Raw genomic sequence first — 15,131 nt, forward strand, 5'->3', positions numbered from 1 at the left:
ATGTAATGAAGGATTTCTGAAAAATCAGAAGGATTTTCTGAGCAAACCTTTGGCCATGCTTCTTGGTGTTTCATCCACACAGAAATGAGGTGGCTTTTATTCAAGGAGATCTCTTGTTTGGGTTTCCTAATTTCATAGAAGGATCTCATCCCTATCTTCTGATGTTTCTGACTTGCCTTTAACCAGAAATGTGCACTTCACTCCAATCCTCTACCCGTCTAACCTTCTGTGGCTGACCTTCCAGTAAGCCTCCAAATTCAAGGAGCAATAATGACGAACAATTATGAAATGATATGCAGTTCTTTCACTCCCTTAGAGATTATTGATTTGAGATCAAACCAAATGATTTGAGAGTTCCATACCAGGCTGTTTTGCAGAATTGCTTTGCTTGTTATTTGGTGTCTCGTAGAGTTATATTGAGCACTTTCAGAAACAAATGCATGCACCATACTATTTATCTCATCGTCGGTTCTGTCTACAACATCACATTATTTCTCTTCATCAAGATCACATGATGAATTTCTTTCATGTTTTCTTCATCTAAAACACCCGTAATTCATCTAGGTAACTAGCCTCTCTGAACTTCATGATTTGTCTTGTTTCTCTTCTGACTTCAGCTGCTAGAAAGTTCTGATACGTTGTTCTGACCCACTTTTGGCCTCTTTTCTAGGACAGCGCCTCTTCCCTTCTCTTATTTTACCTTTACCTTCATTTTCATCATTGTGTTTGTATCAGGCTATAATATATGCATTTCTGTAAACCTTTGGACTATTTTTATAATAAGACAAGCTATAAATAAAAGAATGAATAAGCAAATGATGAAGGGTGTGTGAAAACATAAATTAAAACATCATCCTCCGAAGGGAGAAGGGAAGGTCAAATGTGACCCTCAAAACCCAGCAGTCAGTTTAAAAGATTACTTCATATGAAACAAAAGGCAGGATAGACTTCAGGAAGAGTGCAGCAAACTTACTCGGCATGCTCTCCAGGAATTGTTTACTGATTTGTTTTTTATAAGCATCACAGTAATCATTCATTCTGCCTCGCTTTGCTCTATCTGCTATAGAGTTGGGAGGATGAATCTTAGAAGTTCCACCCTGTGGACTGCCTTCCTGATTTTTTATGACATTCACAAAACGTGAGCTAAGAAATGTTATTCCTGAGCGTTCTTCCCTTGTATGTAAATGCATCTAGCCTAACCGAAGGCTAACACTCACTGGAATTAAATTAAGATAATAAAAAATATAATGCTAGTACACACTAATTATCCTAAATTGTTAGGCTATAGCTCACTCACTTGTAATTGCTATTTTAATTCTTTTCCTAAGAGTCCTTGCAGATGAAGACATTTCTGCACACTCAAGTAACCGAAAGACAAGTTGACCAGAAATGCCTACATAACCCAAAGCTCAAAGACAATCCCAAGATATGTACAGGTTAACATATTTTTTTTGTTAGGCTTTCTCTATGGATATTTTCCCCAGATGTCAGACACTCCCTGGATTTTCATCTTTCAATAATTATCACCACTTAGACAGTACTTCATCTCCATTTACTTTGCTCTTTTTAAAGACATGCCTCAAACCTTCTCTAAAAAGAGCATCCAGATTGAGAGTAAGCACACTGATTAATTCTGTGATCCTTGTTCTGAAACTTGTATGGATTTTATTAGTTGATTACAACTTCATTTTCATTCAAATACGGATTTTTAAGAATCTTCAGATGAGTTGTATGGGAAAAAAGTTCCTAAGGAAATAACACTGAGATGCAAGTTAAGAGTTGTGGCTCAGGGGTGTCTGGGAGCTCAAGCCTCGAGCGCTTGATTTTAGCTCAGCTCAAGATCTCAGGGTGGTGAAATCCAGCTCTGAGTCGGGCTCCATGCTCCTCGAGGAATCTGCTTGAGATTCTCTCTCTCTCTTTGCCCCTCCTGCCACCACTCACTCTTTCTCTGAAATAAATAAATAAATATTAAAAATAAATAAAAATAAAGAATTGTGGCCCAGCTACTGAGTCCCTCTCTCAGTTTAGTTTCTGGGGCCTCAGTGTTCTCATCTATCAATGAGAAAGTAGGATGTTTTGAATGCCCTACCTGGTCTTAAGCACCATGTAAAAAATATGTATGTGTTTGTTGACATGATTTTTTTATTTGTATATATGCTACATGAAAAGTACGGCTCTACTTTTTGTGTTGATATGCATTCTGTAGCTTGTTCAAAGGGACTTTTGGTCTCATTTCTCTTCACCATTTAGCTATAATTTCTAGAAGAGTGTGCTGCATATATTAAACTAATAATGCACAATAATTTGTAACACATTTTTTGTATTTTCTGTTAAACTATGATTTCCCCTTAAGATATTTATTTGGTAGTTTAATACTGACAATTTTCTGACAAATGCTCTACAGATGTAGCTAAAATATGATCAACACTTTCATGTTAATTGGGCCCTAGATGATGGCGTGTGTACCTTGCCATTCAATCTGACCACCAGAGGTATTTTCATCGGCCACAGAGAGGACATTTCAAAAGAGATCATAGCCTGAGAACATTCAGGAGACTCAACATGATCTATGATCTATGCAGTCCCTGTGTCATTTCTCTCCACCCTTCCCCCTACCTCCCACACCCCCAGTCACTGACCGAGTATTTATCCCCATTGCCCTTCCCTAATTATTAGAAATGCAATGATAGCTTTATATGTGATTTTTTTCCCCATGTAGAATAAATAAGAAAAACAAAAACAAATTGGACTTTTAATATATATATTTACATATGAATATATCTATATTAATTTGTATTATCTATTATATATAGTATTATATATATAATGTGTATAATGATATATTTAATAACATGTATATGCAATACATATACTAATTGTATAATTATGATATAATACATAAAATTACATATACATGTGTATATATAGAGAGAGGGAGAGAGATATGAGTCTTAAAAACCTAGGCTATCCATTGCAAAAGCCAGAAAACTGAAATTTCAAAAGTTTGTTTTTATTATAACTTCTGTTGTCTTAATTTTAAAAGCTTCATTTTAAATACCACCATTGTGTTTACAGGCTGAAGCTCAGAGTTCAGGTAAATGTGAGACACTGTGAGAATCCAGCTCCCTGTTTCCTCTTCTTGCAGTTTGGGGGTGGGGGGCCAGTAGAGCCCCTCTGATCGGGGGAGGACCTGTGCACGTACCATGGTGTACCGTGGGAGAGGACGGCATCGTGTTCCTTCCGGGTGCATGAAGGAGAGCTAGGATGGAGGCTCGGTGAGCTTGAACAGAAAGGGTCTGAGATAACAACCAGGCTGGAAAGTAACTTGCTATCATGGGAGATCCCTCCTTGATGACATCTGGGCAAATAGCCCACTTGAGAGACCAGTCTCAAAGGGTCAGCAGCCCCAGAGTAAGCCACGGTGGGCTCCCCAGTTGGGTGTAAGCAGCAGATGCCATGGAGTTAGAAGCCAATACCCAGGATCAGACAGGACAAACTACACCACAGTGGATGTCCTGGAGGAATGACAGCAAATGCCTCTCCCTTAAAGGGAGGAGTCTTTGATCACTGTAGGGGGAAGGAAGAAAAGAGATTCCTAAAAATTTACATTTTAAATTGCAAGTGAGGACTTTGATGTAGTCCCATTGGAAAAAGGGGCTTGTGGGCATAGTGAAGTTTAATTTCAGGGAAATGAACAAAGTTCCATTTGCACACACGTGACGCTGTGGCTATAAATGCTAAGCATCATGGGGTTGCACATCTCCATGCAGCAACTCCGTTCAAACCAAAGACAATAAGCGGAGCCAACACTGCAGAGGGACTGCGGATATGGAAGGGGTTGGCTGGTGCACCTATGTGCCTATTCACCACCAACTCCCCTCTGACAGACAAGGCAACAGATTTACTAAAATGTTATGTGACATGGCCATGCTAAGAATCACCGGTGCTAGAAGTATTCTCATTTCAGTGCATTTTTCACTGTGCCAAACTGCATGCAAATGACTGCTAGATTAATCTAGAAACTGCAGAATGGTAACTTTCACCAATCATTTTTAAATTGGACAAAGAACATTAATAGGGATCAAAGTGAAAGAAAAAAAATCACCATCTTAGCATAACAAATGGGCTTCCCTTTTCCACATTCATTCTCTTGTAGTTCTGATCTATGAGCAAGGACAAATTATATACATTCTCAATCCAAAGTACAGAAAACTATGAACTATGGTCTGTACGACTTCTGAAGCATTTTCCAGTTTTAACACGTGAATTTCATCATAAAATTATATTTAATACATCTTTCTTTCTTGAGTTTATTCTATTCTTTTCTTAACCGTTCCCTCCTGTTGAACATTTAAATGATTCACAATTGCTAATAACGGCTCTTGCCAATTCACTGAACATGTATAGAAACTGCCTTAGGGTTCAAATATATATCAAGAACAAAAGAAACACGCACTACCCAGAATTCAAAGGCAAATATTGCCTTTAGACTTGAAAGATGGCTTTATCGGACTAATTCATTTTTAGGAGATGAAGTACAATAACATCTTGTACAATATAAACATAGGCAGGTCACCAGAATGCGACTTCTGTTTATGGATCGGCAAAGTAGGTAGTTCAACATTTTAGAAGTTTAAAATTAAAAATAAAAACAAAGCAAAACAAAACCAAAAAAAAACCTTAAAACTTGCCGTTGAGTCATCATAATGGAAAAAAAAAAAACACACTTGATTTTCACCATCCTTTCCCCAGTTTGAATTATGAAGTATTTTATTGGTTTTGGGAATTAAGTATTGATTCTTTTAAGGGCATATTTAGATAATTTTGCTAAGAAAAGACATCCACACAAACAGTTTGCTATGAGTATTAATTCAAAGATGTTAGCACTTAATGCCTCTAACAGAGTATGTTACAATGCTTGAATCAATATCAAAATTAAATTACGTTTAAGTACAAAAGGCATAGAATAGTTGAAAATCTAGATGCTAACGGATAGAAACAGCTAATGTCTGATTTTCTACAAACTCACTGAAGAACTCTAAAGAAGACACACCACCATCATATTTTATCAATAACAATTTTTATATACAGTTTTTTTCTTTCATGATTTTTTCCAACATTATATGCTGTTGCCTTTATTTTATTTTATTTTATTTTATTTTATTTTATTTTATTTTATTTTAAGATTTTATTTATTTATTTGACAGAGAGAGACAGCCAGCGAGAGAGGGAACACAAGCAGGGGGAGTGGGAGAGGAAGAAGCAGGCTCCCAGCGGAGGAGCCTGATGTGGGGCTCCATCCCACAACACCGGGATCACACCCTGAGCCGAAGGCAGACGCCCAACCGCTGTGCCACCCAGGCGCCCCTGTTGACTTTATTTTAATGATACTCTAGAAAATTCTTTATGTAGCTATTATATGGAATTGACAACGGTTTTTCTATTTGCCTTGATACAATTAGTTACAGCACTGTATGTACTGCCGAACAGGTAGGAACAGTAACAGCAGAAGAAACCTTGATATGGGTTGAGTTTTGTGGGGGGTTTTGTAATAGACTTTATTTCTTTATTTTTTAGAACAGTTTTAGATTTACATAAAACTTGTGAGGGTTTTACAGAGAGTTCTCGTACACTCCATGTCCAGTTTCCCCTGTTAATACCTTTATATGAGTATGGTGCATTTGTTAAAATTAATGAAGCAATATCGATACACTATCATAAGTAATATCCATCTTTACTCAAATGTCCTTAGTTTTTACCTAAAGTCCTTTGTTTCTGTTTCAGGAGCCCACTCAGAACACCACATTACAGTTCTATGTCAGGTCTCCATAGGTTTCTTTAAGCTGTGACAGGTTCTTACATTTTCTTTGTTATTTATATAACCTTGGCAGTTGACAAGTAAAGGCCAGGAATTTTGTAAAGTGCTCCTCTATTGGTATTTGTCTAATGTTCTCCTCATGATGAGCATGGGGATTTAGATTGGGGGAGAAGAACCAGGTAGATAAAGTGCCATTTGCATCCCATCACATCGAAGGTAGATGCTGTCAGCATGATTTATTGCTGGTGATGCTGACCTTCGACACCCAGCTTTTCTGCTTGGGAGATCTGTCTCTTCTTGCCCATTTATTTACTTAGTTATTTATTTATTTACTTATTTTTGTATGTATTTAATCATTTATCTACATCAGTATGGACTTGTGGGTATTTATTTTATACTTTGGGTTATAATCCAGTACTACTTTTAAAATTTTTACTGCTCAAATTATTGCAGTTTTGGCCACTGACAGCCTGGTACCTGGTGTCCATGTCTCTTTAGTATATTCCCATCAGTGGGATTTTTTTGGAGCACTCCCTTACTTTTCTGGCAGCATAAGATGCTCCAGGATCATCTTGGATATTTCTTCTAACATCTCCAAATTGTCCATTTCTCCAGGTGTGCCTGGGGGGTCAGGTGTGCTCATTGCTATAGAGGTATCACTGTTTCTAGGCCCTTTCAGCTGGGACATGTATGCATGTGTCAACTAACACATTTACGGCTTGTTTCAATCAATCAGATAAGCCTTAGCACAGTCTATAATCTTGGACTTGTTCACTGTAATAAGTAATGCATTTTATTAAACTCCTTTTTGCTTTTTAAAGGAAAATAGTAAGTAGTAATGAATTGCAAGCCTCCAAATTAATAACTGATGATAATAATAACAATTATTAGATTTCTATGAAATAAAAGCAGACATATATAATTCTAGTATAAAAATCTGTGCTGTTGAGCTCCTCTTGAAACATTCTTCAGCAGAAATTTTAAAGAGTATTAGTAGACTTTTGTATGTTGTTGTATTCTGTATTTTGTTTTCCTACATCAGGAGAGCAGTAAACTACTAATTCATCAGAAGACATAAAATAGGATAATTTTTCAAATATATTTAGCCAACTAATGCACCAAGGAATATATTGAAGGATTTAGAGAGCGAAAGGGAAGTGTTTTCACTATTGTAGGGTGCTTCTGTGAGATTGATTTGTGGTCAATAGGAGTTGACTCTTCAATCAATCAATGTCCTTGCTTCTTAATTTCACTTTGTAATTAATCTTACTTTGTATTTAATAAATATGTTGACATAGCATTATACAAAATTACATGCTTTAAAAATTTTAAACTTTTAATATGAACAAAAAGAATGAAATGTCTTTAAGTGACTTGGGGAAGCTATCTAAAGATTTTTATTTTTTTAGTAGTACAAAAATCAAATATTTTTACCTCTTTATTGTTTTTTGATTGTTTGTTTACTCCTCCAGGATAAACCATTTTTCCCATTTGACTTATTATTACTAATACTATAATGTTGATCATATAAGATTATAGGTTTTTCCAATTTGATGTGACAACTTGATCTCAGCAGCTGAGACATATATTTCTGCAAATGAGCAGCTCTTTTACCATATTATTTTATCTGCATCATTCATCTTTTTCTTTAATATTAATTTTATAAGCCCCAATGTTTACACTGCGTTAAACGGGAACTGTGGCTACATTTCCTATATGGTTTCTAATCTCCAGTTTTCGATGAAAACACCGTGACTTGGTAGCTTTGCCTAAGTTCAAGTGCTAGTTGGTAGAAATGCCAGAACTTGAAGTTAGCCATTCAAGTTTCAAGCCGCTTGCATTAAAGTATGTGGTATTGTGTGTGGACCTATGTATGCAGTTACATAACTGTTTAAGCTGAAATCAAATATAAGAGAGATGAACTGTTGCTCTTAGCGATTCAGGGATAACCACATAAATCAAGGTAAAAGTAATTTATATTTGAGTATATTGTAGGCAATTAGCAAAGAGGAAAGATGGTATTATTATTTGATTCTCCATAATTTCTCTTTAAAAAGGGGTTAAGGAAGGCAATCTAGTTGGAGGGAACGCTTTGCTCCTGAATGCCTAGAAAGCACACCATTTTTAATTAGATTGTACTCTTCATTGGAATTGTTTTGAGGGAAAATTGATGGAGAGAGTCTGGTGGTGGTGATTTCCCATAGCCTCTCCATCCTCTTCCAGTGTTCCACTGATAATTAACAATATAATCTAGAAAATATCATCTATGTTCTAAAATTTTCCAGTTTTGTCTCCTAGAAGAAAGACTGATGGAGAACTCCAGGTAGAAAGAGATTCTCTTTCCTTTCTGCCTTTTCCTAATTGGCTGACCTTGAAAAGATTACTAATGTGTGGTTTTTGGGGTGTGTGTGTGTGTGTGTGTTGTTAGCCAGAGAAGAAGAAATAATCACAAACTCATGGGCTTGTTGCAAAGATGAAATGTGGTATCATATGTAAAGCGAATGTCATGTGGTAGAGTTGACCAAGGTACCTCCCTCTCTTTCTTCCTGTGAATGAACAGGGTAGGAATTTTGTGCTCTAGAATAATTTATTTGTGTGGTCAACTAATTGTGGAGAAATGCTGTCACTTAGAGATTCATGAGGTGGGTTTGTATATTAAAGGCTCTTTGTGATTCTACACAAAGGAACCTGTTTCTTTTTCTAAATCCAGTATCTCCTACATTTTCGTTATCAGAGGACTCTTACTTGAATCACAGCTCTTGATGTCTCACTGAACTCTTGCTCCTCAGAACAAATCTGAGGAAACACTGGCTAATAAAACCACTGAAATTGTCAGTCCACACATCAGAACTCACATGACCACACATCCTGCTGCTTCTTCAGTCTAACCAAAATTCTGTCCACTCTACCTCGGAACTTTTTTATGAAGCTATAAGAGCACAATTGACCTTTGAACAACACAGAGGTTAGGGGCACCAGCCCCCGTGCCGTTGAAACTCCTCATGTAACTTTGACCCCCCCAAAATTTAACTACTAGTTGTCTACTGTCAACTGGAAGCCTTATTAATAATGTAAACAGCTGATTAGATTTTTTTTAGATTTTGTAGTTACATGTATTATATACTGTATCCTTACAATAAAGTAAGCTAGGGAAAGGAAAATGTTAAGAAAATCATAAGGAATAGAAAGTACATTTACAGTACTGTACTGTATTTATCAGAAAAAAATCTGCGTATAAGTGGACCCGTGCATTTCAAGCCCATGTTGTTCAAGGATCAACTGTACATTTCAATGTTTAGATACTTGTTCTCTGTTATACTGAAAACATTTTCAAAATCACATTACCTATGCTGAAAGATATATCATTTTTATTACTGTGAAATGTGATATGGGGACATTTTCCTAATTTTTTTTCACTAGACTTGCTTTTTAACGTGATTTTAAATGAAAAAATCATATTAGATTTATAATATATTTTCCAAGAATATAATCTGTAGTAAGTTAAAAGGCTATCTATATTTAAAGTTCAACCTACTTATTTCTTTTTAAATGCATATCTGATTTTTTCAATGGTTAATTTTTGTGAAGAAATGAAAACATTTAAAATAAAAAGAAACGTATACCAGATGCATAAACTTCATGAGTTTGTCTCATGACAAAATGTCTTACTTTCACCTTGATTTATGTGGTTATCCCTGAATCACTAAGAGCAACAGTTCATCTCTCTTATATTTGATTTCAGCTTAAACAGTTATGTAACTGCATAGATAAGTCCACACACAATACCACATACTTTAATGCAAGCGGCTTGAAACTTGAAAACAGAAGGGCTAGCTTCAAGTTCTGGCATTTCTACCAACTAGCACTTGAACTTAGGCAAAGCTACCAAGTCACGGTGTTTTCATCGAAAACTGGAGATTACAAACCATATAGGAAATGTAGCCACAGTTCCCGTTTAACGCAGTGTAAACATTGGGCTTATAAAATTAATATTAAAGAAAAAGATGAATGATGCAGATAAAATAATATGGTAAAAGAGCTGCTCATTTGCAGAAATATGTTCGCATTAGCCAGGCACTCTTTTCATCAGGCTAAAAGACAGTTTCTCTCTCGGATTTTTCAAGGACCGGTGGCGTTCTCAAGTCGATGTTAGGACAATTATCACCCTGCGTTGTCTGGGTGATATCTCCCTGAGGCCAAACAGATCTCCCCAAACAAAGGTGGGAGTTTCTGCTCCCGATTTGGCAGAATGAACGCACTCTGTCTGTCATCTGTGCATTGGGGGACTTGAACTTATTCCGTGTTGACTATGTCACTGAGGTAATAAGCCAATGGCGGAATGAACTGAAAACTCTGAGAATAACATTTGGAATGAAAAAATAAAGTCTGCGTTGGGTCTGATGAAAAACTTCAGTAGTTACATAAAATGTACACCACCAGAATATAAGTTTCAAGGGGTCGGATGTGTTTGTTTCGTTCACTGTTGTATGTCCTGCATCGAGAATTATGCTGGCTCATGGTAGGGGAGTAAACGTGTAGTAAATATTTGTTGAGTGAAGAATGAATATTAAAATGATGAAAGGATCTGTGACTAAAGAATAAAGTTGTGAGTTCTTGTACACGGAAGCAAAAATACTAACAAATACATACGCAACAAAGCTTGCAACTTTGGGGATCCTTGGGGTTAAATATTAAAAGATGATGTTATGACCAACTTGATAATTAAAATAAAATCCATTTGGATCTCTCTTAAGAAAATAAGAGCATTTGGACAACTATATTGTCATTTAACTTTCCACACTATTCGTATAAATTTCCACAATATTTCTCTTTACGTGCTATAATTAATCACATAATAGTAATACACTTTTTAATAGTTTGTTTGCAAGTCACAAAAATTGTTTATTTAATCCTCTCCCTGTGAAATAGGAAAGGAAGATATCATTATGGCTAATTCACAGAAGAACAGATTTAGGCTCAGAAATATGAAATGTGTAACAGAAATATACCACATTTACTACTGAGTCCCTGCTCAGACTAAAAGGTCAATAATGAACAAAAAGTAAAAACAAAACAATAAAGCAATTATCATGCAACTAATGTAACCATATACTGCTCCAAGCACTTGCGTATTCTATTTCGTGTACTCTTACCAATGTCACTGTGAGCTTGCAATTGTTTTAGTTGGGTTTTTCAGATGCAAAATGAAGGTTTGGTGAGATTGAATAACTCTCGCTGATCTATCTAGTAAGTCTTGGAAAGGGGACCCAAACCTGTGCTTTGTGACAACAAATCATGTGTCAGAAAGCCTGGCTCCCACCACTTAACTCTAAACTCTACCCTTTTACCACCACCTCTATGACGGTGTATATTGAGATGATATGTAAAAATATAGGATGTAAGTATAGCTTTCTGTTATGATTATTATTAGAAATAGGATACATCTCTCCCAGAAATTACATATGCACATGGCATTGTTTTTCTTTCCTCTCCTTTCCTTTTTTTTCTCTTTTCTTTTCTTTTCTTTTCTTTTCTTTTCTTTTCTTTTCTTTTCTTTCTTCTTTCCACTAATGGTGGTGTGCTACTGTCTACTCAGGTCACCCAGGTCCAGCTGTACTATTAGTTATGGGTTGGCTGGCCATGTGACTTTGAAGCTCAAGTGTGTGTGGCGTTGGAGGGGGGCAGAGATTAACTGGTTATGGTACACTGGAGTATACAGAGAGGAAGGGAAGACTCAGCATCCCCTAGGGGATTCCCAGCAGCTGGCCATACTTCTCTTCCATGCAGGGTGCTGGGAAGCCTCTGGAGTGCAGTGGTAACATTTAGAGCACCTCTATCGTATAGGACCCCTTTCATGTCTCTAAGCTGTGGTGTGAGGTTGGTTAAACTTTTCAACAGATATGCACAATATGTGTGAGAATCATGCAAATGTGCGTGCTAAATGACCTCTCCAATATTTAGCATGCATGAATTTATCTTAAATTTTATACCTCTCATTCACTTTCCTCAATAGCTCAAGTATAAGAAGACACTCACAAGCAAAGTAGACCACTCATTCATTCATTCCAGCATTCAAGTGACTTTTTATATAAACACAGTGCAAAGTGCCTAAGATAAAAAATTTTGGATATTTTAAGTTACTGGAAAACATGGAAGTCAATAATCAAGAGCCCCTTTTTCTGGTTGGTTGGTTGGATAGTTCATGGTTTGTGGGAAAGAGAAAAAAAGATGAAAAAGAATGCATTTCAATTCTTCTCTTTCCTTCCCTACACACACACACACACACACACACACACACTTCACACACTTGCTTAGTTCCTAACTCCTTTGATATTTTGTATTCAATGTTGGACTTGGCTGACATAAGAAACTCCCTGTAGAAAGGCAGGTTTCCTCTGAGCCAAGGCTGGTTTCTATAGTGCTGAAATGTCCATTTAAAAGTAAGCATAGTCCTGAGGTACATACAGGCTAGTGCTCAGGCCAACCACAGGTCACTCAGAGCCAGAAGGAGTTAAGACATTTGTACTGCACATAAACAGCATCAGGCCATGCAATTTTACTTGATGCATTTCAGCTCCCATTTAGAAAAAGGAAATCTCATTATCTTGTACCATATATTTTAAGGTCAGTGAATCATGTTGGGATGTTTTCACTTTGAAAACCACTTTTAAATGGATGAGCATAATTGCTTGGATAAATACTCAGATCTGTGAACAAATATGTTTTAAAACACCCTCTTCCACTCCTTCTGGGAATTCCTTGAGACTTGGGGAATGCAGGGGAGGAAAATGCTACCTTAAGTTTGTTGTACAAGAAGGAGGGCTATTGGCTGGCATATCCTCTTCTAGTATGTCTAGTTTTGTCTCTTTTAAAATATATAAGGTATAAGAAAACACCAGTTAAGTTAATAAGTGTTGGAAATTGTAACACACATTCATCACTTATTTAGTATTGTTCAAAGAAATTTGTTATTGGATCATGGAGGGTTGATTGCATCCAGGAAAAAAAAAATCAAGATATTAAGGCTAGAACATATCTAAGGCAAAAGATATTTTAGTTATGAGTGGTATTTGTGTGTGTGTGTGTGTGTGTGTGTGTGAAAAGAATACTTTGGAACTCTTAATGGACAGTCTAAATGATCTAAAAATCCACATTATCATTATCCATAATTTAGAAAAATATATCTGCAGTAAAAATTAGTATAAGGTATCTTTTCTTGAAAATTAGATCCTGCATGCCTGGAGAAAATGCATTTCAAAGTAGTAACTTCTTTTTTTTTTTAAACAAAATTGTGATGTTGAGTGACAAGAACTAGTTTCTGAATCTTTGGAAAGAGGTTTGCTAATTGCAGGCCAGAATCAATAAAATGACAGAAATTTCAGCTGCTTGGGGGCATCACTTGGCCAGTGTTTGCACTGTTCTGTGCACGTTCTTGTGTTCCTGGAAAGGGTGTGAATTCGAAGGCCTAGAGCTCAGGACTTCACTCTGGCTACCTCAAGTGGGAGACTGGAGAAGCTGGGAGACCCATGGGGTGTCTGAGCCTCACCTGTGGCTCTCTCTTTGTGTCCCTAAGAAGCACAATTCATTGCGGAAGGGAGAGGACAACCTGAGACTAAGGGAATAGAAATTGGGTTTAGTATGGAAGGGAGAATATTAAAGAGGGCAAAGAGCTTTTTGAATGCCCCCTCCCCATCAAACAGCCTAGAAATTGCTCAGTGCCTCCACTAAACCATGGTGGTGGGTACTGTGTCTGTAGGTCTAGGCATTAGCAAATACCCCCCTCTCCACCTCTTCTATTGTCTTTGCCCTTTGCTCTCTTAGGCTGCCCCAGGGTTCCTACATCCAGCCTTCCAGTCCCTTTTTATTCCACCTGAGACAGAAGTCCAGAGTCTTCCAGGGAGTTATCTTGACGGGGACAGGATCATTCTCAGTGGCAGGCAGGTGTGGCAGATTGGGGATCAAGTGGGACACTTAGGTGCCTGCTCTCGTTGCTGATTTACTATCCTCTCCACTCCTTGAACTCTCAGTTACAGAGTCAGATCTGGGCTCTGCCCCACTCTGGTGGAACCCTCCAGACTTTGGAGGCTCCATGTAGAAGAACCCAACTTGGGGATAAAAACTTGGAGGCTCGGGGTTACCAGGTTCTGGGAAATCCCTGTGGTACCCGAATTTTACTCCTGACATCTGGACATGCCTGAGAGTACCAGGCACTCGGGTTGCTAGGGACCTGGGCTGTGCAACTGGACCTCCCGACGTCCTCCCAGATGCCCGAAGAGCGCATCTCCGCGCCCAAAGCAACTGGCTGCAGCCGCGCGACGCCGCCCCCGGAGGAGGGTGCCCCAGCCGGCGAGCTTGGCCCCCTGCACTCTTGCCCGCGTTCCCGGAGCCCGGATTGAAAAACCCGCCAACCGTTCCTCGCGGGGAAGCCCGGCACTCGCCAGGAGGGCAGCGGTGACGCGGCTTCCCCTTTCTCGGAACCTCCAGTGCGCGCTGCCCTCGCCACCCCCGACTCTGCCCCTGCGCTGGCGCGCGCTGCCTCCCCGGGACCCGCCGCGCCCGCGCCAGCAGCTAGGAGCGGCTAGGTCCCGCGAGCCGGCAGCCCGGAGCGCTCCCCCGGGCTCACTCACCGATCCTGAGTACTTGCGGGGCGGTCTGGGGGAGGACGTAGCAGAGGAAATACACGAGTGCCCAGCTGGCGTCCCTGGTCCAGAGCCGGGGCTGGGCGAGTAGTGCGCGGCGCTCCATCTTCCCAGCTTCTTAATTCCTGCCGAGACCCAGCCGCGGCCGCACGCCGGCGAGATGCAGCCCGCCCGGGCCGGCTCCCTGCCTCATCCTCCCTGGGAGGCTCGGCGTCGGCACCCTGCACGCTCCCCGCAGACAGAGATCGAGGGAGCGGGCGTGGGAACGCGGAGCTGGCTGGCGACGCTGGGCTGGCTCGGGGCTACTGGCTTCTGCCGCTAGCCCATCACTGCTCCTCCTCCTCCTCCTCCATGGGCCGCAGACCGCGGAGGATCGGCGCGCTCCTGCTCCCGGAGCCCAGAGACCAGCTGAGGAAAGTTGCTGCCCCAATTTGCGGGCACGTCTTCCTCATTCGTCCTCTGGTCAGAGGGAAAGGGGGGGGGGTAGGTGGAGGGGCCAGCGAGAGAAGGAGGGGAAAAGGGGAAAGAAGGAGAAGGAGGAAGGAGAAAGGGTACTGGGTGAGTTGGTGCAGGGGCTCTGAGCGAGCAGGATGGGCTCCTGCAGGTTAACTGGGATCGGAGCCACGCTCTTGCCTCTCTCAATCCTTGCTTTCCTCCCCCCCGCCTCGCTGGCC

At 39.5% G+C, this 15,131-nt stretch overlaps 1 protein-coding gene across 9 annotated transcripts in view; it reads right to left on the reverse strand.

Moving 5' to 3' along the window:
• The window catches only part of GRIK1 (glutamate ionotropic receptor kainate type subunit 1), a 363,796-nt gene extending 349,233 nt beyond the window's left edge, over positions 1-14,563 (reverse strand). For all 9 annotated transcript variants that reach the window (XM_026515292.2, XM_026515224.2, XM_026515139.2 and 6 more), the window contains exon 1: positions 14,446-14,563. In XM_026515292.2, coding sequence (XP_026371077.1) covers positions 14,446-14,563 — 118 coding nt within the window. The remainder of the gene's footprint in view (positions 1-14,445) is intronic.
• Between the last annotated feature and the right edge of the window lie 568 nt (positions 14,564-15,131).

Source organism: Ursus arctos, unplaced genomic scaffold (genome assembly GCF_023065955.2).
Source record: "Ursus arctos isolate Adak ecotype North America unplaced genomic scaffold, UrsArc2.0 scaffold_4, whole genome shotgun sequence".
Classification (NCBI taxonomy): Eukaryota; Metazoa; Chordata; class Mammalia; order Carnivora; family Ursidae; genus Ursus; species Ursus arctos.